The sequence below is a fragment of the Hippocampus comes genome, unplaced genomic scaffold, assembly GCF_001891065.2.
Source record: "Hippocampus comes isolate QL1 unplaced genomic scaffold, H_comes_QL1_v1.1 scaffold125, whole genome shotgun sequence".
Classification (NCBI taxonomy): domain Eukaryota; kingdom Metazoa; phylum Chordata; class Actinopteri; order Syngnathiformes; family Syngnathidae; genus Hippocampus; species Hippocampus comes.
In genome coordinates, this window is record NW_017805453.1 from 1,423,188 (window position 1) to 1,445,837 (window position 22,650).

At 42.3% G+C, this 22,650-nt stretch overlaps 2 protein-coding genes across 5 annotated transcripts in view; one reads left to right on the forward strand and one right to left on the reverse strand.

Annotated features, from left to right (window-relative positions):
• Positions 1-19: 19 nt before the first annotated feature.
• Positions 20-8,596, reverse strand: LOC109518408 (junctional adhesion molecule C-like). The gene is made up of 10 exons (XM_019874221.1): positions 8,406-8,596; positions 6,282-6,353; positions 6,071-6,184; positions 5,765-5,917; positions 3,100-3,302; positions 2,783-2,882; positions 1,637-1,766; positions 1,518-1,556; positions 1,387-1,438; positions 20-497 (listed from the first exon to the last, which is right to left on the reverse strand). The coding sequence occupies exons 1-10, from the start codon at positions 8,470-8,472 to the stop codon at positions 462-464; spliced, it is 966 nt and encodes a 321-aa protein (XP_019729780.1). The 5' UTR covers positions 8,473-8,596; the 3' UTR covers positions 20-461.
• Positions 8,597-16,279: 7,683 nt separating this feature from the next.
• igsf9ba (immunoglobulin superfamily, member 9Ba) overlaps positions 16,280-22,650 on the forward strand; it is a 55,325-nt gene continuing 48,954 nt past the window's right edge. For 2 of the 4 annotated variants that reach the window (XM_019874354.1, XM_019874356.1), the window contains exon 1: positions 16,717-17,162. In XM_019874354.1, the coding sequence (XP_019729913.1) occupies positions 17,099-17,162 (64 nt within the window). In that variant the 5' untranslated portion in view covers positions 16,717-17,098. Of the gene's footprint in view, positions 16,679-16,715; positions 17,163-22,650 lie in introns of those variants that run through there. The other 2 variants (XM_019874355.1, XM_019874357.1) reach the window with 2 other exon arrangements.

The window sequence follows — 22,650 nt, forward strand, 5'->3', positions numbered from 1 at the left end:
TTTAATAATGAAAATCAACCAAGAACAGTGGGTATTTTATTTTACAACAGTTTTGAGTGTTTATATGATCACAAAAGAGAATCATAAAATGTTTTATTTTCTCACGAGCAAAGACAAAACATGAAGAGTTTGTTCCAAAACCTGTGATGTTATGTTAATTCAACGCGTCGATTGCCACCATCATAATGTAGCATTTTAGAAATGAATGACTGACTTTACAGTCAGGTAGAAATATGCAGGACAAAAAAATAATCCGCTTCAAGTGGAATGTGGAGCATGACATGAATAATGGGCAGTTTCATAATGTAAAATCTGTCAATGCTGTAAAAACATGATTCAGTGCCACAAAACCACACTGAACATTACTTTGGTAAGTTGCCTTAATGTGCATCAGAAAATAGTGTGCCATGTTACAGCTTGAACGTAACACCTAGTGCAATTGTTGTTGCTTCTCCCTCGGCTCAGATAATGAAAGATGGGTTGTGGATGAAATTTCCCTGTGGGGGCAAACAAAATCACCTTTAGCCTTCCAGGAGTAATGCATTGATACCTTTCTTCCCCAACATTTCAAGAAGCTGATTTGTCGAACTAGACCCCAAGATATACTTGAACTCCTCCACTTCAGGGCAGATCTCATCCCCTATTTGGAAATGGCGCTGCACCATTTTCCCATTGAGGACCCTCATCTTAGATGTATTGGTGCTGCTTTTAATCCGAACCACACACGTCTGCGAACCGCTCCAGAGAGATTTGGCAATAAAGAAGTTTTCGTGATGGGGCAAAAGTCAAGGTTACGATATGTGGGAATTTGGCAAAGCGCATTGCGCCTATTTGTGCATCCTGGCGCACATAAGATGCAGATCCCAGACGCACCAAACCATTTGGTGACAGAGTAGACCTGCGCTCTACATAAAAGAGAGGCTCATCGTAATTTTCTTGGCAGGGCAGGTGCAACTTAACGGGTTTGTGATTTTGGTAGACCGTGCTACGCCTTGATAAGCATTCCCACCCACCTGTTGCTTGCTGCTCTGCACGCCGTTCCACTAGTTTACCCTTGGCCTTTTGTCTGACATCATTGAATCTCTTCCTATGCTGGTATACTGGTCAGGCGCACGACATTTAAAGGATGGAAAGCAACTTGATTGGGCACGACTGGAGTCGGTGTTTTGATGCCCAAATGACACAGCCTCCGTCAAACTGCCCCAAACTGCGTCAGTCTATGAAATAGACGTACCTTGCACCAGAATTGCGCTCAGAACGAAAGTAGGACCCAAAAAGATTTATTTGATTAGTGGGCAGGCACAGTGCTCTAAATATTTGCATGTAAGCAATTGAAAATTGTATATATTGTCCTCCTCTCACTCGAGGATATGCTACACTTTGTACCTCATCGGCTTTGTCGTCATCAACACCATCGTTCTGCGCTGACAAACTGACTCTGTCAAAGATGAGACGATGAATGCATACCTTGTCATTAGAAGACTAACGATTAAAATAAATTGGTATTAGATACTCACGTGTTTTCATTTTGGCCTTTTTTGAAGAAGATGGCTTTTCTGAAAGGCAACAACAAATGCAGCCAATCTCAGAATTATCAGTCAATGCGGGAGTAAATGGATTGCTATTTGACACTCACTCGTTTTCATTTCTGGCTTTTTTGGAGGCGTAGACGCGTGAAGCAAAACACCAAATGCTGCTGATCACAAAGAGGGCAGCTATCACGCCGCCGACAGACTTGAGAATGATGGCGAGGATGTCAACATCATCTAGAAAACGTACATACAGACATGCTTATAACATGATACATGACACGAGCGCAATGTAATGAAAATGTTTCATGCACTCATTTATGACTAATGCTGTCAGCATCCATTTTAGAATGTTTGGTTTTGTGGTTGTAGATTTGTGGAGATCTTACAATAGTGTGGACACATTGTTGTGGACAACCTAAGCTGTGCAATAATTATGGTGTCTAGTCAGCATCTTGACAGGCCACACCTGTGAGACAAATTTGTGAACAATATTTGGGAGAAGACTTTTCAGTTCTGTTCATGGAAAATTATCTATTCTAAAACTGTCAAATATTCTGCCTATAATTCATATCTTTGTTGTTGTAAGCATTACCAGATCAAGTTATTTCATTCATGATATATTTTTTACATTAATTAGCCATTTTACTAGTTATCTGAATTTTTATTCGAACAATTATCTTTTCGGCCGAAAAAAATCCCCATCAGTCGGACCGTATTAATTACCACTGCTGTTAATTTAGGGCAACAGTGGCATTAGCCTCACATGACAATCCTGCTTTAATTAGTTTTAAACCACCGTGTAATAGTGTTAATATGTCTGTTAAGTAATTTGTTATCATACATTTTGTATGACCCTTGACCCTTGGAGGACTTTATAAAAATCAAAATAGACCTTGCAACAAAAGCCACATGTGAACCTAATGAAGTGCCCGGTGAGGATAGCTGGCAAATCCTTTTGTCATCATGTGTAAGACAAATTACCACTAGAAATACAGTACATAATGACACACGGTGACAAATATCCCTTTGAATTTTTGCATACGTTCTGGTACACGTGGATGTCAGCACAATTACAAGTGTCGCTGCTCGATTTAGTGGGGGACACTGCTGAATTATGCTTTCTAATTTATCAATGTATTCTTCATCCATAGTTTCTGATTCTGCTCAGTCCCATCATGTTCTATGCCGTCCCACGTACTCCTCAAGGCCAACATTTTCCTTAGTTGTCAAAACACAATCACGTCACTCACGGACTTCCATCAAATTCGCGGGACAATGGGCGTGGCCGGCATCATTCTTGGCCTGGCAGTGGTACTCCCCCGCGTCCTCCTTCCTCACCCTGTGGAATTTCTGAGGGAAAACGTCAAGACAATTGAGTGACACTCGGCTGCACAGTCGACAAAATGCAAGTCTTGCGTCTGGTGTTTACTTCCAATGACAAATGCACAGGTTCTTATACAAGCTGTTGCCTTTGCTGACATGCTGAATGGACAATTTAACACGTGGAATTTGCTAAATTAGAAAGTGACATTTGTCCAAATATATTAAGGAATAGGGTGTGTCATACCAGGCTTCCAGTGCTGGTGTTCATGGTATAAGTCGCATTGATAAACTTGGGGCTGTTCTTGGGGTCCTGGGGAAGCTCCTCATTGTTTCGGAACCAGCGGTAGACAGGTGCCGGGAAGCCTTCATTCTCCAGACACTGGAGCTCGGCCGCCATGCCCACCGTGACCGCCTTGGGCACGCTGCATTGGGGCTCCACGGGTTTCACTGTGCACAACATAACATGTTCCTTATTGATTTGTCTTGAAGAGAGACCTTTTTGTAAGATTGAGAAACAATTGGCTGCAAAGGAACTTTGGGTGGCAGAAACCAAGTGATTGATCTGAACAAAAACAATGGAAAACTTGTGTTTGGGATTGTGCCTAAAAGGTTTAGAATCTTCATCTTGGAGGTCTTCCAGTCAAGTTTCAAGATGATGCAAAGCACAGAATCGGCCCTGTTATGTGTTTCTAATGACATCCTCCTGGCAAATGACACTGGAGACTATGTGTGTCTTGTTTTATTGGATTTAACTGCAGCATTTGAGACAGTGGATCACAGTATTCTGCTGACTTGTTTGCAGCACTTGGTGGACATTGGCGGTGGCGCCCTTGAGTGGTTTAGGTCCTATTTAGCTGACAGAACCTTTTGTGTTAGCCTTGGCTGCTCTGAGTCACATACTGCCCTACTGTCGTGTGGTGTTCGACAGGGCTCAATTCTGGGGCCTCTGTTGTTCTCACTGTATCTGCTCCTAATGAGTTCCACCTTAAGGAAACGTGGTATTTCCTTCCACTGCTATGCGGATGACGGTCAGATCTATGTCCCACTGAGCAAAAAAGACACTTTCTCTTTGAGTCCACTTTTATCCTGCCTGGAGGAAATCAAGCCCTTGATGGCACTACATTTCTTGAATTTATATGAAAAGAAGACAGAAGTGATGGTGTTTGGTCTCAGTGGCCCTTGTACATCCCATCCTGTAGACTTGGGGCCCCTGGCTCCTTATCTAAAGCCAACAGTCTCAAACTTGGGTCCTAAACTGGACAGTGATTTTAAATTGGACCGGCAAATTGGTACCATTATTAAATCCAGCTTCTTTCATCTTAGACAGTAAAACCTCTTTCTCATGAGGACTTTGAAACATTCATTCATGCCTTTGTCACATCCTAGCTGGATAACTGTAATGCACTTTGGAGTTAAGCGTCTCTAGTTGGTCCAGAATGCTGCTGCGAGCTCGCTCTTGACTGGTACTTGTAAGAGGGAGCACATCACTCCTTCTTTGGCATCCCTTCACTGGCCCCCTATACATTTTAGAGTTCTTTTTAAGATCCTATTATTTGTCTCTGAGCTTCTCCACCCCTATACACCTGCCCGGTGCCTCAGGTCTGCGGACCAGACATTATTGCGGACGCTCTGGGGGGAGCCTTTTCTGTTGTTAGTCCCTCTCTTTGGAATGACATCCCACTGAACATTTGGCAAGGCCCCTCGCTGCCCATCTTTAAAACTCGTTTCAAAACTAATTTCTATTCTTTGGCTTTTGACTCAGCATGACTCACTTTAATTTTTAGTTTTACTGTTTTTGTCCTTTCTACTGTCCTTGTTATTAATTTAGTTTTATTGTTGTATATATGATATTTGCTCCAAGTACAACACTTTCCATGCAGCGATAGTTGTTTTATGGTGCTAAAAATACAGGTGAGTTGAGAAGATTTTTTTTTTTTCAAATTCTGCTATCGATCCATCCATTCATCTTGTATCGCGCCTGTGCTCAGTGGGGTTGAGTTGGCATTTATCCCAGCTGACTTGGGGCGGGAAGTGAGGTACACCCTGGAGTTATCACGAGGCAATGTGGCATTGCGTTAACCATAACATCAAATATAGAACTTACTGCTTCATAACCCAAGTGTAGCGACAAAAGTGATGACGCCTGGCGGCTCAGTACATTATGAATCAAGGTTGACCAACTGTTTCGCCTTCATTTGAAGAGGCTGACCTCTGAATACCACCTAATAATCTCCTCCATGACTGTTATTGAGTACTGTCACTTTTTTATAACCGTTTTGAAGCTTTGAAGTGCAATATATGGAGCCGCCTCACTTCGCAGTTAATTTGACGTGTCCCTGTCTCGAGCGAGCGAACGAACAAACGAATGAACCAACATTTCCTTCAACTAAATCAAAACGGGACTGAGGATACCGGTTTTGGAAATTGTTTGTAAATGCGATGAGATTTTTTCGATGTAGGTTCTTTAGTAATTTTAATTAGCTACTTTTGTTCTCTTTGCTTTGCCTTTGAATTTTTTCAGCTGTTTGTAAATGCTTTCATGTGTTGTGCTTTTCTTTGTGGGAAGCACATTAAGTTCCCTTGTGTATGAAATCCATCAATCCATTTTTTTGCAAAAGCATGGATTGTATTTGAGGCAGCACTTCATCACTAACCAGCTCACTTGTAAATTCAGTGCAGCGGACTTGAGCACAACTGCCCGTTCTGAGAAGCTAATTATTGTTCAGGTAACATGATGGTCTTGCTGGTCTTCGGTGGAGAAACTCCATGTGGGGGTGGTATTATGGAAAGTACCGGTAGCCATATTGTGATGTCACATTTCGGTAAAATGGAGAAGAACTTGCTCTCAGTCATATTTTGGGGAACAGGCAGTCCAGCAAAGATTTACTTGGTTGGTTGATTGCACACACCTCTCACTTCAAGATTAATCTTAATCTCATCAAATTCCCCAGAGCCGTCATTGTAGGCCACCTCGCAGCGGTACTCGGCCGTATCCGTGCGGGTGGCATTGAAGATCAGCATGCTGGCCGGCTCTCTGAGCTGTGCCCTGTTCTCCAAGTCACCTTTTGAGAGAAGAGAGAGAGGGGAAAAAAAACACAACTTTACAACAGCTGATTGAAACACACAGCAGGGATCAGGTCAGGATGCAAACGGGATTCAAAGCAGAGTTCTCTAAGAGTGCTATTCATTCTCCTCAGCTTGCTGTGTCAATTTACCTACAATCTTCCTTCGGTAGTAAACATAGCTCGGGATGCCGTTCCTGATCTTCTTCCACTCAATCCTCAGGTTGTAGGTGGAAGCGAAGTGTATTATGCAGGTCAGCTCAACGGCTGCCGAGAGGGAGGGAGTGCAAAGTGCAAAAAAGCGCAACATAAATTGGGAGGGAAAGAAAAGCTACTTTTGCTAAAATAGGTTGTGGCAACTTACGCTCAAACTCATTTATCCGCACAATTCTGGCCTTGGTTCGGAGGATTACTGCGAACATTGATGGGATGTGGCCTGTGGAAAGATAAGAAAAAAAGACTTAATGCTAAGTCACCCTGATAGTTTTCATTAGCAGCTGGGCAACTCGCTTTATAAACACTGGATTATCATCAAAAACACACATACTGTACAAAACGTACACGAATAAGCTCTCTGCGACTGGAATCTTAAACACTTCATTTTTTTTCTATTAATGAAGATTATTTCAAAACAGAGTGAGGGGTACACACAGCATCATATCCACCACCTCTACGATGTCCCTTTTTGGTGGTTGATTGGATGATAATGCGGCTTGTGGAGCCATAAAAATTACGGCAGTGATGATCTTTTCTCCAGATACATGCTCAGGTTAGAGTGCTGACCGTGAGCTTTACAGGTACTTTCTTTTTTTCAATTTATTAGGTTTCGACACAGACGCACTCACGGTCACAATCGAAGAGCGATATCAAAATATGGTCACCGTTGTTTAGCCCCAGGAGAGGAGCAAAGCTGTCGCGATAGCTCTTCATATGATGCATGACACAATTACATCATCAGGTCGATAAATATTTGGATGTTTACACAAACTCCAATGTTCCAGCTCTGTACAACACCACAATGTATTTTAAATGAGACAATCACGATGAGCTTTAAATGAACACTGTGAATATTGATTTGAGGGTATCTCCATCCAACTCAGGTCAATGGTGTAGTCATTACAAGTGTCTCCACCGTTTTAAGGGACCAAGAGTATTTGGAGAATCGGCTAAACAGCTTTTTGTGTGGCTAGGTATCTGTCATTTCATCATTATTTCACTTACAGGGAGCAGCTAAAAGGCCTAGAGTTCATTTCAAGTGTGGTATATTCATTTGGAATCTGGTGAGGTCACCTCTCAATGCAAAGTTCCAAAGAGCTCTCACTACCTAATGAAGCAAGCCCTCATTAGGCTGAAACAAGTAACAACTCATTAGGTGTGGCTGGAAGACCACGGAAAACAAGTGCTATGACATGCAAATCATTTCTATCGTCAAAAAATAAATTAAAAAAAACTGAACAATGGTTGGTTGTGACAATCGTGGATGGTACGAACATAGCACAGTCACATACTGTACATCAAAGTCCGTGGACGCGCTAATGCCCCCAACAGGACAAAATGCCAACAAACACAAACGCCTGTGATACGCCATCTTTTTCAAAGCTCTTCTAGAGCCATCCGTACTCTTAATGATCAATTTTAATCTAACGATCAATTTTAACAAAACAAACCTACTCAAATGTATGCATCCTTCCTATTTTCACTCGCATTGTCAAAAAAACAAACAAACCTGACTTTCAACAAAAGTTTTTCAACCCTTTTCAGACAAAACATTCAAGCGTGCTAGTACATTATATGTGATCTCAAGATAATAGTAGGCTACAAATAACTGATGAAAGGGTGACGGATATAGTATCAAAACAGCTATCACATACTCGTCATGATTTGGTTTGGGACCAACAGGTGGCACTGTAGGGCTCCCCCTGTAGCTGCACACCTGTTGGTCGTTAGGTAATTAGTTCTATAAAAGGACTCCAGCCAGAACACTCTTTGTCAGGTCATTGTTGTTCTTTGCTCCTGTCATGTTTGTTTGTCTGTCATGTTTAGGTCATGTTTTTGGTCATGTTTCTGTCATTGATAGTTTTGAGCTTCAGTCATGGTTTTTGTTTGATACTTTGGACTTTGTTTCGGATTTAGTTTTCTGTGTTTTAATACAATCTTTCAAGTACACCCTGCTCCTCCCTCTCTTGCCTGCTCTTTGGGGTCCACCACCACCTTGCAAACGTGATACGTATATACAAATATACATATATTGGTATTAGGTTCCCATACGCAGCTCTTGCATTGGCTTTCATTAGATTCTTCAGATGCCTACTGTTGTGCCTTTATGCATTGCAACACATTCCAAAAAAAAGCGGCTCGTCTCAGCATCTCGCTCCAAATACATAGTCCTTTTTTATTTAACTTATCCCTCTCAAACACACACGCACGCACCCACACGGCTATTATTTACAGGAGTAATGACGTGCAGCAGCATGGCCGGTCTACTTACACAGGAAGGCGCACGCGACGATACAAAGTGACAACGTCCACAAAACAGATGTCCTGCTTTTAGCCATGATAACCGATATGGTTGTTGACCAATAACCACGTCACGTGTAATAGTAAAATAGTAAAAACAACTTGTTTAGCAGTCGTCTAGAGCGAACTGACCCTTGTCGAGGAGTCAAACCTTATATCAACGTGAACACCAAAACATCAAAGACTTGGTCACATTGAAGGCAATGTACGTCATAGTAATCTCCGATTAAATGTGGTTCAAAGCGTGCGTACCAGTCTAACGTGCCTTTCGTTCTTTTTAACCTGTGAAGGTTGAGCCAACTTCATCTTAAGGAGAGTTGCGACACGCGCATCTCGTATCGATCGAGCTCTTAGCTGGTCTGCTGGTGGTGCACAGCACCCAACACACGGGGTCCCGGGGCATGCCGCCTCCTCCACAGCGAAAGTGCCTTATTCCCTGGCACACTTTTGCGCATGCCGCCCTGTCTCTGCTGGAGTTCAGGCATACCTCCAAGGGCCCTGGGCATGCCACCTCTTACCTAGGGAAGGTGCCTCCTTCCGGCGCGATCAGTCGCACAGTCTTGTAGCGCCTCATTTATCGATCGCGGATGCACACATGCTCTCCACCGCACAGAAGGTACAGTACAAGGATAGGGGGACAGCGAGAGGGACGCGACAGAGAATTCGTGAATGTTTCCGTCCAGCTGTTTCCATAGCTACTTCAGGAATTTGTAAGCCCTGCGCATGGTCTCCCAGGCACCAGACACCTGATAAAGCCAGTCGGAGAGATTTACAGTAAACCCAAATTACAATGCAGTTGGGACATTGCGTTAACCATAAATAAAAACAATACCTTGTTTTGCAGTTATGTTCAACGTACATTTAATTGAATACACTACAAACACAAGATACAGTATTTAATGTTAAATTGATACTTTATTGTTTTTTGTTTTTTTTTTCTGCAAATACTAGTTAACTTTTTATGACTGCATCACGCTCCAAAAAAAAGCTCGCACAGGGTTTACCATTGTGTTGCGTCATCGTTTCGTAAATTCAATAAACGTTCGGGAACTGAGGACACTAATTGTTGAAGCTTTGTTGGGTACAAATCTTTGACATTCTTTGTTGACGTACAGCTTCAGCTATTCGACAGTCTGGGGTCTCTGTTATCGTATTTTACGCTTCATAATGTGCCACACATTTTTAATGGGAGGCAGGTCTGGACTGCAGTTAGGCGCCTAAATCTAGTACCCGCACTCTTTTACGATGAAGCCAGAAAGTGGTTTGGTTTTGTCTTGCTGAAATAAGCAGGGCGTCCAACAAAAAGATATGTTGCTTGGATGGCAGCATATGTTTCCCCAAAACCTGTCGTAGCTTTGAGGATTAATGGTGCCGTCGCAGAAGCGTAAATCAGCCATACTATTGGTTCTAATACAGCCCCATTCCATTAAAGATATGATGGCTTTTGAACTTTGCGTCATAGCAGTCCGTGTGGTTCTTTTTCTCTTTGACCCGGAGGACACAATGCCCACAATTCTACAAAATAATTTTGAAACGTGACTTGTCACGTGGTTCATCAGTATTGATAATGCGCTTGAGGACGACTGCATTTATAACCATGGGAATACAATAATAACAACAACAATAATAATTAAGAGTATGACACCAGTCTATCAAAAGTGCAAATGAGCTCGCACATAAAAATGATTTTCAAAAATTACATGTCCTCGACTGTGGATTTGTTCGATTTTTAATTGCATTCCACTTGTGATTCGGACGACTGAATGAAAATGATCGTACATCTGATTTTGACATCAATTGCGAGCTCCATCGTGTTCAAATGGTGTTGTTCTAGTCGACGACCACTAGGTGGAGGTATAAACCCAGGGTATACTGCTGCTGCGCCATTTGCTGCCTGCCTTGTCTCTCTTGTCATTTATGGAAACTATCCACTTAAGAAATAAACATACCATGACGTGTATTTGTATTTTATGTATTTTTACAGAAAGGAAACGAGAGCAACTCCATAAAGTCAGGGAACTGATGAAAATGAGTTATTTTCACAGACATGCCTCTATATCTCGGTCAAGCCCCATCTAAACCACAGAAGCAAAAAAAAAAAAAAAAATGTGGAATGCTAGTCGCGTTCCAAAGCATTTCTAATGGACATGTTGTTGTGCTGTTGTTGCCGTTTCGCGACTGTCAATGTGTCCAAGTGTTGTAGCTATCAGGATAGGCTTGGTCCTTTTGCTAGTGTTTCTTTAAAAAGTGCGGGTCATATTTAAAGAAACGCTCGCAAGCAGTAAAATGTCACTAATTTACACTGCCTTGTTGCAGTATTCAACAGTGAAACAGAAATTAATCCACAACGATGATTTAAAATGTTTGTCTCTGGCCTCGCTCGTACTCGTGGTCATGTTTTACATTTGAACTTTCTCCGGGAGCTGCACTTTGAAGCCAGATACAGTCACAACCATGAGTGGAGGAATATACAAAAGTTATTTGATATTACTTAGCAGTAGATGGATTTTCATCTGATAGGGTAGGCATGCACACTCATTTAGCGTCGATGCAAAGTCAATTGCAAAACCGAAAACCTGACGTTCTTAGGGGTTTATTGTCCCGTGCAGAGTTTACAGAATTTTGGGATCCTGGTTCTTATTATCTTATTATATCCAATTTTGTCCCCCTATCTAATATTAATAACTTTAGTTTTAAGACATCTTCCGCGTGAATATGTTTAAATGATAGATAAGCTGCAACAAAAATTGGCTAACTTTCTCCATTACGAAGCAAGGCCTGGCCAAAACTACCATATCAGACGTTCACCAACAGTTTAAGTGATTTTGCTTGGAGCAATGCTGAAAATTCCCTTGCCACAAGAAAAGTACAGGCGAACGTCTGACGACGCTTTAGCAAATATTTGCAACCTTGAATGAACCTTGAATGTAACATTCGCTGCTTTCCTAAACACTCGCAATTGTTCACCACTTAGTGGGATAGGCCCCTATCTCACTGAGCAGCAAGGTTTTCAAGTGTGTAGGCACCGAGTGAAAATTGTTTTTCGTCAGGGTTTGTTCAAGGTCATAAGCAGTTTTTCTTGTCGCAAAGTACTTTTGAACATGTTCAAAATTTGAGCGCGGCAAGAAAAAGTCTTTGCAACCATTAAAACTGTTTGGGAATGTCTGCTGAATGTCTTTGTAACTGTTTGCAACATGGAATGAATCCTGAAAAAAAAATAATAATATTCGCGAATTGCGCACACACTTGCAAACCTATCTCTGTGAGACACGAGCTTTAGAGCACCTTACTGTGCCACGGCACACACAAAGTGGAAAGACCCAATGTACAATAGATGCAGATTTCAAGAGTCTATATTAGCTTCCTCTCTGTGAGCTCACATCTGCACTGCTGTTTTACCACTTTGGGTGAAGACTTCAGCTCCCCCTGCCAGGATAGATAAGTTTGCGAAGCCAATTGGAAGGTTGCCTTCTCCTTTTCCAGTGGGATTACATTTCTGGAAGTTACAATGAGTAGAGGAGGGGGGGGGGCACAAAAACAACAAGTGACCTAATATAATGTTTCACAGAATGACTTGCATCACAAAATAGCAACGTGAGGTTGAACCAAAGTGCGAGAGCTGTGAATTTGCAGGCATTGCACGCTTGGTGCAATCAGCACTGTGTTAAAAATAGATTTGTGAGAGAAAAAAAAACAACTTGAAGACCTGAAGACTTCCTTTCAAACCTGGTCGCTTTTCACACTCTCATTGCTGACTTTTTATTTTAATTCGACTTTAATTGAACTCCTGCGGTGGCAGCAATTCATATGACACCTGTAGAGGCTTTTGTATGTGTAACCATGGCGACAGCGCAAAACTAACACCATCACTATGAAGAGTAAAAGAAATCACTTGAACTCGCTCTGCCCTTTCCACTGTATATAAAGAAGAAGACAAAACAAGTAAAATCATCACTCTTTGATGACATACAGGGAAGTGGGAGCTTGAGGGTTGGGTTGCAAAACATATGTTTGTGTTTCAAATGAATCAATCACATTGAAACTCATTTTAAATGGGAGTCCCTCTGATTAACACTTCAATGAAGTTCAGATGTTCTTGTCGCCCTTTTTTGGTTTTGTACTAACACTGACTAGTGTTTTTGGCCATGTTCATAATTCCTTCCACCTTGACTAAATCTTCTGTCTTGCCACCCTACCCCATGAAGAAGACAGGAGATTGGTGTCACTCCACAGCCAGCAATTACCAGAAATTCCTGAAAGTCCTTTAATGTTGCTGTCGGTGTCTGCGAGCCTCCCTGACTCGTTTTCTTTTCCGTCTTTTCATCAATTTGGAGAGACATCCAGCTCTGATTCTATCGAGTCTTTCTGCAAGACATAACTGCAAAAACGAGGAACTCATACCAGAACATCTAAAGTTTATTTTGGATTAATCGGAGGCACTCTATCTCACATTTAACATGAGGTGGTAAATGATTGGTTAATTGTGCACACAGCTTCATTCCCAGTTATAAGAGAGTGTCCCCACGTGTGCAGCTAAATGACCTCAGTTGTTTCTTTTTACATATCAGAAAGTTGACAGATTATAGGTCACATTAATTGGGAGAATTCCTGGTCTAAATTATATGACAAAAACGAGCCTTTTGCACATGGGTGTGCAGACGTTTTATGTCCACTTACGCTCCCTTTACATGATGCAGGTGTACCTCACGTTATGGCCTGAGAGTGTACAGTATTGCAGAATGTAAACCTGCTTCCTGTTCAGGAAAGTAAAGCGATGCTGACCACTGCTGATCATACAGCCGCACTGTGCTCACAGGGGGACACACGGCACTCATGAACACACCATAATAAGACATACTGTAGTCGTGCGTGGAGGGAAACATCTGGTCCACATTTTACAGACTAAGTTGACATGCTGGAAGAAGCTCTGTAGCGCACAAATGCAAATGTCACTGCTGTCTACCTCCTTGTGTCTGTTGGAACATTGGATTGTATTTGTAGGGTTGCAGTTCTCTTCAATTTCTATTAAATAAATAATTTATGATACATTGCTTTTATGTACTGTAGCATATCATATAAGTGTAAAAAACAGTAAAGACCGCAGTCTTGACTGTAAAAAGCATCACACATCACATTCTCGATCATATTTTTGGATAAGTAAAATATTTATACAGATTTTATTTATGCAATGCAAAAAAATGTGTTGTCATTTGCCGTTCATTCTGCCCAACTTCATATCATTTTTATATTATGTAACAGATAAACCCAAACTTATTTCAAATGACTCCCCCTGTTGCCTACCAAAAATGTGAAAGATTTCATGTTCTATCACGGCTTCGTCTAAAACCAATAGTTTGGTTGCGTAAGAGATTATGTTACGTTTCTCTAGCGGGGAAATCCAAAGGCATCACGGCAAATAAAAATTGCCTCGTGAGCCAGATGTTATGTCACACCGTGTTTCGCCATCAACCTGCATCTCAGATGTGGCTGCATGCAAGTCGTCTTGTGTTGTTGTATCAGCAATTCGGTAACTTCGGATGGGAGGGGTGGAATGGACAGTGTGTGTTGATAATTTCATTGTGTCTTACTATGCAGAAGAGGGTCAAAGCTCACCTTGCGCAGACGCCCAAAACAATTCCTGGAGCCCATGTGGCCCAATATCAGTGTCATATTATGTGTTTTTCACACACTGACCCTGGAAAATTGCCTAATCAGAGCATTCAATGCAATTTTTGTCTTGAGTTGCGAGCAAAAATAAGAGTTGTAAACACTAAATAGTGGCAGCGAACTTCACAACAAACAACAGTGAACAATTCCACCCCCCCCCCCAAAAAAAAGAGGCCAAGTGCTATCTTCAGGCTGTTTTATTGTTTTATTCCCATTTGAAGTTTAAACATGAAATAATAGAGAATTATACATTGAATATTTAATCAAAGTCCGTTAGCTTGATAACTAACCACAACAGAAAACATCATAGACGGGCTAATAAAACTAGAATCACTGTTGCTGTAGTTATAATCCTTTAAGCCACAAGCATTTCAACACAAATAGCAACACACAGAGCATACTCAGTGGCATATATTCTTTATCCTCTGCGGAAAACAATGACTGCAGCTGACTGAGTCAATTAGATGTGAACGTCTTCATAGTGTTGAATGTCCAGCTGTATTCTACTGTTACTGGTAGTTAAGGTACAAACACCAGAAAAAGCACAATGTCAATGGCCATTGAAGCATAAAATAATCATTCAAAAGCTGTTTAATTACTTCTTTTCAATTATCCTATTACTTCCTGTCTTATTACTTCCTTTAGTTTTGATGTCAACCATAATTGTGCATGACGTGTTGACTAATGACTTGCCTACATGTGTAATTGTGTGGAGGGAACAAATTTAAGCTTGTGCTTCTGCTGATAAATATTATAGTGCAGTTGTTCCTCGTACTTGGGGTCAACTGTCCAGAGCAATGGAGATTGCAGAAAAGAGGTGAAGCAGCATGTACAGGCAGGCTGAAACGGCTGGTGTCAGATGTGATGTGTGATTGAAGAGTTTCAGCTAAGATGAAAGGAAAGGTGTACAAAACTGCGGTGAGACCAGCCATGCTGTTTGGACTGAAGACAGTGCCACTGAAGAAGAGACAGGAGGCAGAGCTAGAGGTAGCAGAGATGAGGTTGAGGTTCTCTTTGGGAGCGACCAGGTTGGATAGGATCAGGAATGAGTACATCAGCGGTGGTTTGGACATGTCCAGAGGAGAGAGAGAGAATATATTGTTAGAAGGATGCTGTGTCTTGAACTGCCAGGCAGTAGGCAGAGAGGACGACCAAAGAGGAGGTTTATGGATGTTGTGAAAGATGACATGAAGGTAGCTGGGGTGAGAGGATGCACAAAACAGGGTTAGATGGAGGCAACTGATTTGCTGTGACGACCCCTGAAGTGAAACGCCAAAAGGAAAAGAAGAAGAAGCGCAGTTGTTCCTCGCTGTTGTGTGAGCACCACAATATCATTAAATCCAGTTTATGTCCCAACACTGTACAGTGGTACCTCTACTTACGAAATTAATTAGTTCTGGAAGAAATTTCTTGATGAGAAAATTTAGTAGAGACGAGTTTTCCATGTAAATGCCCTAATCCGTTCCAAGACCCCCAAAATTCAAACATAAATGTTCTCTCAAGCATAACAAATGCATCAAAATATGTAACAAATACATGTTACAATTAGATTATTGCACAATAAATGTGAGTTGTGCATAATATAAAAAAACAAAGAATAAAAATGATGGTCATTTAAATTTTAACTGCCTCCTTATCGGTTTTTTTTTTGCCCTCTTTAGTTCATATTCTTTCTCAGATGTGCTGTATATGTAATATGTGGGGGTGATCAAAAATTTATATGGTTTCAGAAAATTGGGTTTCATAATGGGCCGCTCAGTGAAACCCTAACTACAATGTGCCCCCCTACAAAAATGAGTTTGACACCCCTGCTCAAAATCATTTTGCTCAAAATCATTTGTCGGTGATTGTGAATTATTTGTCTAGTGAAGTGTACCTTACTGCTTTAGAAAATGGACCGAATTAACCTAACATGCATGTTTTTGCAATGCACGAGGAGAACGCAAACTCCACATCGAAAAGCCCGAGCTGAGCTTTGAACCCCCAACCTCAGAGTTGTGAGGCAGACGTGCTCATCGCGAATCCTCCGTGCTGCCGATATAAAATACGACATGTATTGAATATGCAGAATAACGCCTTTGATGGTCCTGCCTGGTGCAAAGCGCCGTTTTCTGGAGGTGCAATAATCAATCGCAGCCCTGTGTGTGCACATGCATGCAGAAGGCGGCATCCATTGAAGACGAGGCGAGGGGAGGGGTGGGGAGATGTGTGTAGCGTAGTAGTGGATAGTGGCTGGCTTATCAGGGCTAACCGTGTGTAGTGGAGAGAAGCTGCTTGCATCCCCATGCTTTATTTCTGTCGCCACACCCATGCGTCACACACACATGCACGACACACGGCAAACACTGAAAGGCGTAGACGGTACACATGGAGATACTTTTTAGAAATTTTTTCAGGTTTCTTATTTTTTTTTTTTTTGTAGGTGGAAATATGCCCATGACATGTCTCTCTGTCAGTGCGCATGATTCTGCGGCTCCCCTACAACTCTACTACGGGCACGCTCCAACTCACCTTGAATGGGGCGCACGCCCGTCCAGACCAATCCCCTCGCGGGAGGCCCAACCGGCAGCCAATCAGGTGAGAGAAAGGGGCGGGATTTGCAAGGAGGGAGAGAAGGGAGGGCATGAGCTGGGGGAGGCTGGGCTTTGCGCTTCCTCCCACTCCGGGGCTCTCCGCTCAGGCGCTAGTAAAAGGAGAGAGAGAAGGAGGGGGAGAGGAAAAAAACGGCTCCGTGTGTGGCGAGACAAGCGCGGCGGCGGCGGTGCAGGTGCTGTGTCTCATCGGGGATGCGGATGGAAGGACGGGGGAGGGAAGAAGGGACGAAGGGAGGCGAACGCGCCGGGGAGACGACACCGGATGCGAGAAGTCGCTAAAAAAAGAAAGAAAAAGGAAAAGGAGGAGAGAGGAGCGCTAGATAAGGAGGCGCAAGGTCGAATATGAGCCATCGTGGTCGAACGAACGGGGCACTTGGCGTGGCGCTAGCTGGCTGGCAATAGTATGATTTGGTATGTGGCCACTCTGATAGCAAGTGTATTCAGCACCAGAGGAACGGCCGCTCAAGGTGAGTCGAAGTGCAATATAATACCTCCCGTTGCATTTTTGCACACCATCTGTACGTGCGTGCTTGCGTGCGTGCGTGCGAGAGAGCGAGTGTGCTGCTGCTGTTGCAGCTCCAGATATGCGTTGCTTTTTTTTCTTGCACGAGATTTTGTTCCTCGAGGCTTACACACACACACACACACACACACACACACACACACACACACACACACACACACACACACACACGCACACACACACACACACACACACACACACACACACACACACACACGCTCACACACACGCTCACACACACACAAGCAAAGGATTGGACTCTGAGCAATTGGCTCTTGAGCAAGATTGATCATGCTTCATTCGTGTAGAACGCGTGCATGTGGGATCATAGCACGGCAGGTCCCATACTCCTATGAGAGGGGTGTGACCGTCTGAGTCCCTCCAAGGATGGAGCAAGTAGCTAAATAATGCATCACGTGTCAGATTAATGCACTCTTAGCTTTGACAGGAGCCTGCAATATGCACTTTGGTGGGCTGTCGTGATAGTATAGTGTGTGTTCAACATCCATTGTGCATCATCAAATGCATATCAGACTATTTTTTTTTTTAAGTGTGGGCTCCCAGTCGTACTCCATGTGCATTGACAGATGCACTCACTTAACCTTGCTTTCCCATTCATGTCCAGACGAGGGAGACACGGGCCAAGCTGTTGCCTGGTAACTGATCCCAGTGACTACCCCCCCCCCCCCCCCCACGTCCACGCATCCCAGTCGAAACTGCTCTGCTATTGCACACGTCTGGCGTGAAGTCTGATAGCGAGTGGGCTCTGAAAGCGTGGCTGTGTGTGTGTGTGTGTGTGTGTGTGTGTGTGTGTGTGTGTGTGTTTGTGTTTGAGAGTCTGCTTAGCTTTGCTGCAGTGAAGGTGACAGACTAGACAATTTCCTCTAAGAGCCACCAGGGCTTTTTTAGACACTCAACTGCAGAGAGTACCAGGCGTTTATTTGCAGGGGGCCTTCAGTAGGGCCACACTCGAAAGATAAATATGACAAAAGTCATGTTAAATTTCAACTTCAGGTTTGCATGTTGAACAAATGCAAACATTCTTCTTGAAAAGGGGCACATTTTAAAATTAGTCACTCTATCTTTCTGTCTATCTATCTGAAAAGTACACTATTGAAAATAAATGAAAATATACTTCCCTATGAAAAAATAACACACGAACCAAATAAGTGCTTATTGTGCTTTAAATTTAAGTGAGGTGGGGAAACGGTCAACAGTTCCTCTGTTGAAAAAGTGTCTCCTTCCAAAATAGCACAACCATATTATTCAGATGAATTTCATTTGTTTGTTTTCATTTTTTGTTTCACGATCCAGGGAAACCTCTTTTTTTGCCATGCGAATGACCTTAAGGCAGTTGAAATTAGGATTGTAAAATGTGTGTACCTATGTGGAACTTGCCGCATCTTGCTCGCGCAGGGAGCAGACATCGAGTTTTATGTCTTTTTTTTTCATTTTAAGAGACATGTAAATACTGTTTTGTTATTATTTTTGAAGATAATGCTATTTTTTTCTTGCAAGAGTTGTGACTTTTTAAATTTGAATTTTTTTCCCCCTCTGTAAATTAAAACTTTTTGGGGGAGCATACCATGTTTTATTTGGGGAAAAATACTTTTTTATTGAAACATAAAAAAAAAAAAACTTTTATCTTGGAAAAAAAAATACAGCTTGCTTGTTGAAATTACTTCTCACTTTATAATACATTTCTTTTCTTGTGTGCCCACAATACTCAACATTATTTTGATGGGAGGCTTATTTTTGCAGCGGAGCCTCTAAAACAGAACACAATTTGTCCAAACCATTTTTCCGAAAGGAAATAATCATAAAGTGATTGCCCATTCTCAAATTGTCCCCATCGTAGAATCTTTTGCTCTTGTACAGACAATGTTTTCAGGCATATTTCACATTAAATCTATAGAAATACAAAGATAAATTTATGATTGCATACTAAAACTAAAAAACAGTAAGGCTCCTAATTTTTTCGAAGTCTTAAAATTGTGGTCTTTTTTGGAAAGCTTTGGTCATTATCAGACTATCCATACGCTATTTTGTATATTTGGCGCACATTTATTTTGTAAAAAAATAAAAAAGTACGTGCTTAATGAAACCCTACATTTTGTATATTTAGCGCACATTTATTTTGTAAAAAAAAAAAAAAAAAGTACGTGCTTAATGAAACCCTATGATACTCTCCAAAGTGAATCAAAGCTCGAAGATAACTTTTCCCCCTGAAATTTGATCTTCTTGTCGTAAATTCTGAGGGCCAGAGAGTGGAGATGCTGTGACAAGTTCGGTGGCAGATTCATGTCATCTGTAAATCAAAACTGCCAAGACAGTAAATGGGTCAAGTTTAGCTGGGATTATTATTTTTCTGCGATGCGGGTGGCTGATGAGATGGTGCCAGAACGTGGAAGGTGATGTCAGTAAACTAAGATCTGAATGGGAAAATGCAAAGGCGGGACAATGACTATTTGGGCAGGGAATCAAGCAGTGCATATTTAGTGAGAAGCATCACAGTCCTACCAACTGTGATGCACGTTCACGTGAACATTCTGACATGGTGTGTTGTGCAAACTGGCAAACGATAGCCTGGTTTAAGCCTCAGGACAAGTCGACTGCTGAGCATCTGCGCCTTTTTTTTTCTTTTCCTCTCTCTCACTCACCCCGTCTGTTTCGCACGCTTCTGTGCATTCACTTGTGTATGCAACACATCCAGATTTATCGGAGAAGAACTGTCTCGCAATGCCGTTGACACTCACCCTTATGGTAGAGTTCTAGCAACGATTCTTACTTTACCATTATTAGAAGTAGATTTGGATTATCTATCTATCTATCTATCTATCTATCTATCTATCTATCTATCTATCTATCTATCTATCTATCTATCTATCTATCTATTTCTTTAGGGCCAATGCTAATTTTAATATTTGGCAGCCTCAAACCTTTTACTGTTTAGTTGGATGAGAAATTAAAAAGTACAATGAATAAAATACTTTTTTGGGGGGGCTCCCAAGGAGAATATCTGACTGTTAACAAAACTTTGCATTTGTTTAATTTTGCCACAGAGAGTAAACGTCGACAAAAATCGTCAGATTATTGTTGGATTATTGTCGAGTTGTGTGCGGGGGGTGGGTGGGTTAGTGTCATTATCTTTGTTTTTTGAGACGTGTTAAAAAAAAAATCTGAAAAAGTCAAATTCAGTTCCATTTTAAAAAGCTAAAATCGGCCATTTAAATAGTCCAGCTGGAATTTTGGGGTTTTGAGTGTCATTCTTTTAAAGAAGCTTTGTGATTATGGTCGTAGTTGGAAGTGTTATTCATCTGTGCTCCATCATACTAAGGCTCGAGCTATTCAATTTTTTTTCCATTGGTGACCTTTGAGTGTAAGTGTCAAACATAAATGCCTTGAGAAAAGAGTGCCCCGACTTAGATACAAGCCTTCCTTTGTCCGATATTTTTGCTTTGACTTGCGAGCACACATTTGCGATATGAGGACTGAATGGTGGCAGTGAACTCGACTCACTTCACAACAAGGTGCAGTTTCGCAGTTGTGACCAATTCTTCGAAAAGGAAACTTCAAGCAGTTTAATGGCACTCCCATTTGACGCTTACTTGACATGTTGTAAGCTTAAAGCATGTTGATTTCGTCAATACATCTGCGCACTGCCTTCAACGCAGCAGAAAATTGCTTCCTCTGATGTTGCGTTTGTGTGTGTGTGTGCGTGTGTGTGTGTGTGTGTGTGTGTGCGTGGGTGTGTGTGTGTGTGTGTGTGTGTGCGTGGGTGTGTGTGTGTGTGTGTGTGTGTGCGTGGGTGTGTGTGTGTGTGTGTGTGTGTGCGTGGGTGTGTGTGTGTGTGTGTGTGTGTGCGTGGGTGTGTGTGTGTGTGTGTGTGTGTGCGTGGGTGTGTGTGTGTGTGTGTGTGTGTGCGTGGGTGTGTGTGTGTGTGTGTGTGTGTGCGTGGGTGTGTGTGTGTGTGTGTGTGTGTGCGTGGGTGTGTGTGTGTGTGTGTGTGTGTGCGTGGGTGTGTGTGTGTGTGTGTGTGTGTGCGTGGGTGTGTGTGTGTGTGTGTGTGTGTGCGTGGGTGTGTGTGTGTGTGTGTGTGTGTGCGTGGGTGTGTGTGTGTGTGTGTGTGTGTGCGTGGGTGTGTGTGTGTGTGTGTGTGTGTGCGTGGGTGTGTGTGTGTGTGTGTGTGTGTGCGTGGGTGTGTGTGTGTGTGTGTGTGTGTGCGTGGGTGTGTGTGTGTGTGTGTGTGTGTGCGTGGGTGTGTGTGTGTGTGTGTGTGTGTGCGTGGGTGTGTGTGTGTGTGTGTGTGTGTGCGTGGGTGTGTGTGTGTGTGTGTGTGTGTGCGTGGGTGTGTGTGTGTGTGTGTGTGTGTGCGTGGGTGTGTGTGTGTGTGTGTGTGTGTGCGTGGGTGTGTGTGTGTGTGTGTGTGTGTGCGTGGGTGTGTGTGTGTGTGTGTGTGTGTGCGTGTGTGTTTGTAAAATGACAACAAGAAACTCATTGCATCATACTCTCTCAAATTTAGCCATACCATGTTGAATCGAATCGTAATCCCACTGATTCAAATGTAAAAAGAACTGTCCTCGAATCGTAGTATCCCAGATACGTATCACATCGTCTTTTATTGGAGAGATGTAGTAAATATGCTTTTGTTCCTCAACTTAATTTCAAATCTATTGATGGTGTTCTCCTGCACAGACTGCGAAAGGGCCACAAAAATAGGGCAGGCAGGAACAATCAGCCTCGGTCACAGAAGTTTCTTTTTCAATTCATTTATTATTATTTGCTGCGGACTTGGGGGTGGGGTTGTCTAGCATATGGTCTGGGAGACTGGAGGTCACTTCAACAAAGTCAACAGTGATTTGGCAACCAATCAAGGTGAAGCAGGAGCCACACCGTAAGCGGTAATTAAGTGACAGTGGCAGAATGTTGCTGTTTGAAGGGGACTATTTTCAGCTTTGTGTTCTTGTTTGACAGCATGCGGAAATCCCATGTGAACCGTGACTTGGCGATAGAGCTCTTGAAAAAACAAACAAACAAACAAACAAAAAAACATTCATATGTAGTCAGCTTTTATTTGGATAGGTGGTGAGACTCTCAATCACGTTTTCAAAGGTGTCCCCGGAGATTTGAGATTGGGCTTTAGACAGATCGATAGCTCTGACTTCTGTTATTTCGGTCTGGGACATTGTGTCAGTCTGGATTTGGTGTGGTGATGCTTTTATTTGTGCTGATACTGCTCATTACATCTGACATGTTACTAAAGGAAAACCTTTGTGAGTTTCATTCGTTGTGTGACCATGAATTTTCTCCGTCAAAATGAATTGAATTCATCATGAAACAAAATGTAAAAAAGTCAACAAGGATGATGAAGTGCAGTTTCCAAAACGTTCTGTAGTATTCACGGGTTGAATGCCTTTAACTCATTCACAGCC

Bases quoted from the DNA above. Each gene is read 5' to 3' on its own strand.
- LOC109518408 (XM_019874221.1), bottom strand. From the start codon at position 8,472: ATGGCTAAAAGCAGGACATCTGTTTTGTGGACGTTGTCACTTTGTATC. The intron at 6,354-8,405 runs GTAAGTAGACCG...ATCTTTCCACAG, and splicing joins CGTCGCGTGCGCCTTCCTGT to GCCACATCCCATCAATGTTC. The intron at 1,439-1,517 runs GTGAGTATCTAA...CATCTTTGACAG, and splicing joins AAAGGCCAAAATGAAAACAC to AGTCAGTTTGTCAGCGCAGA.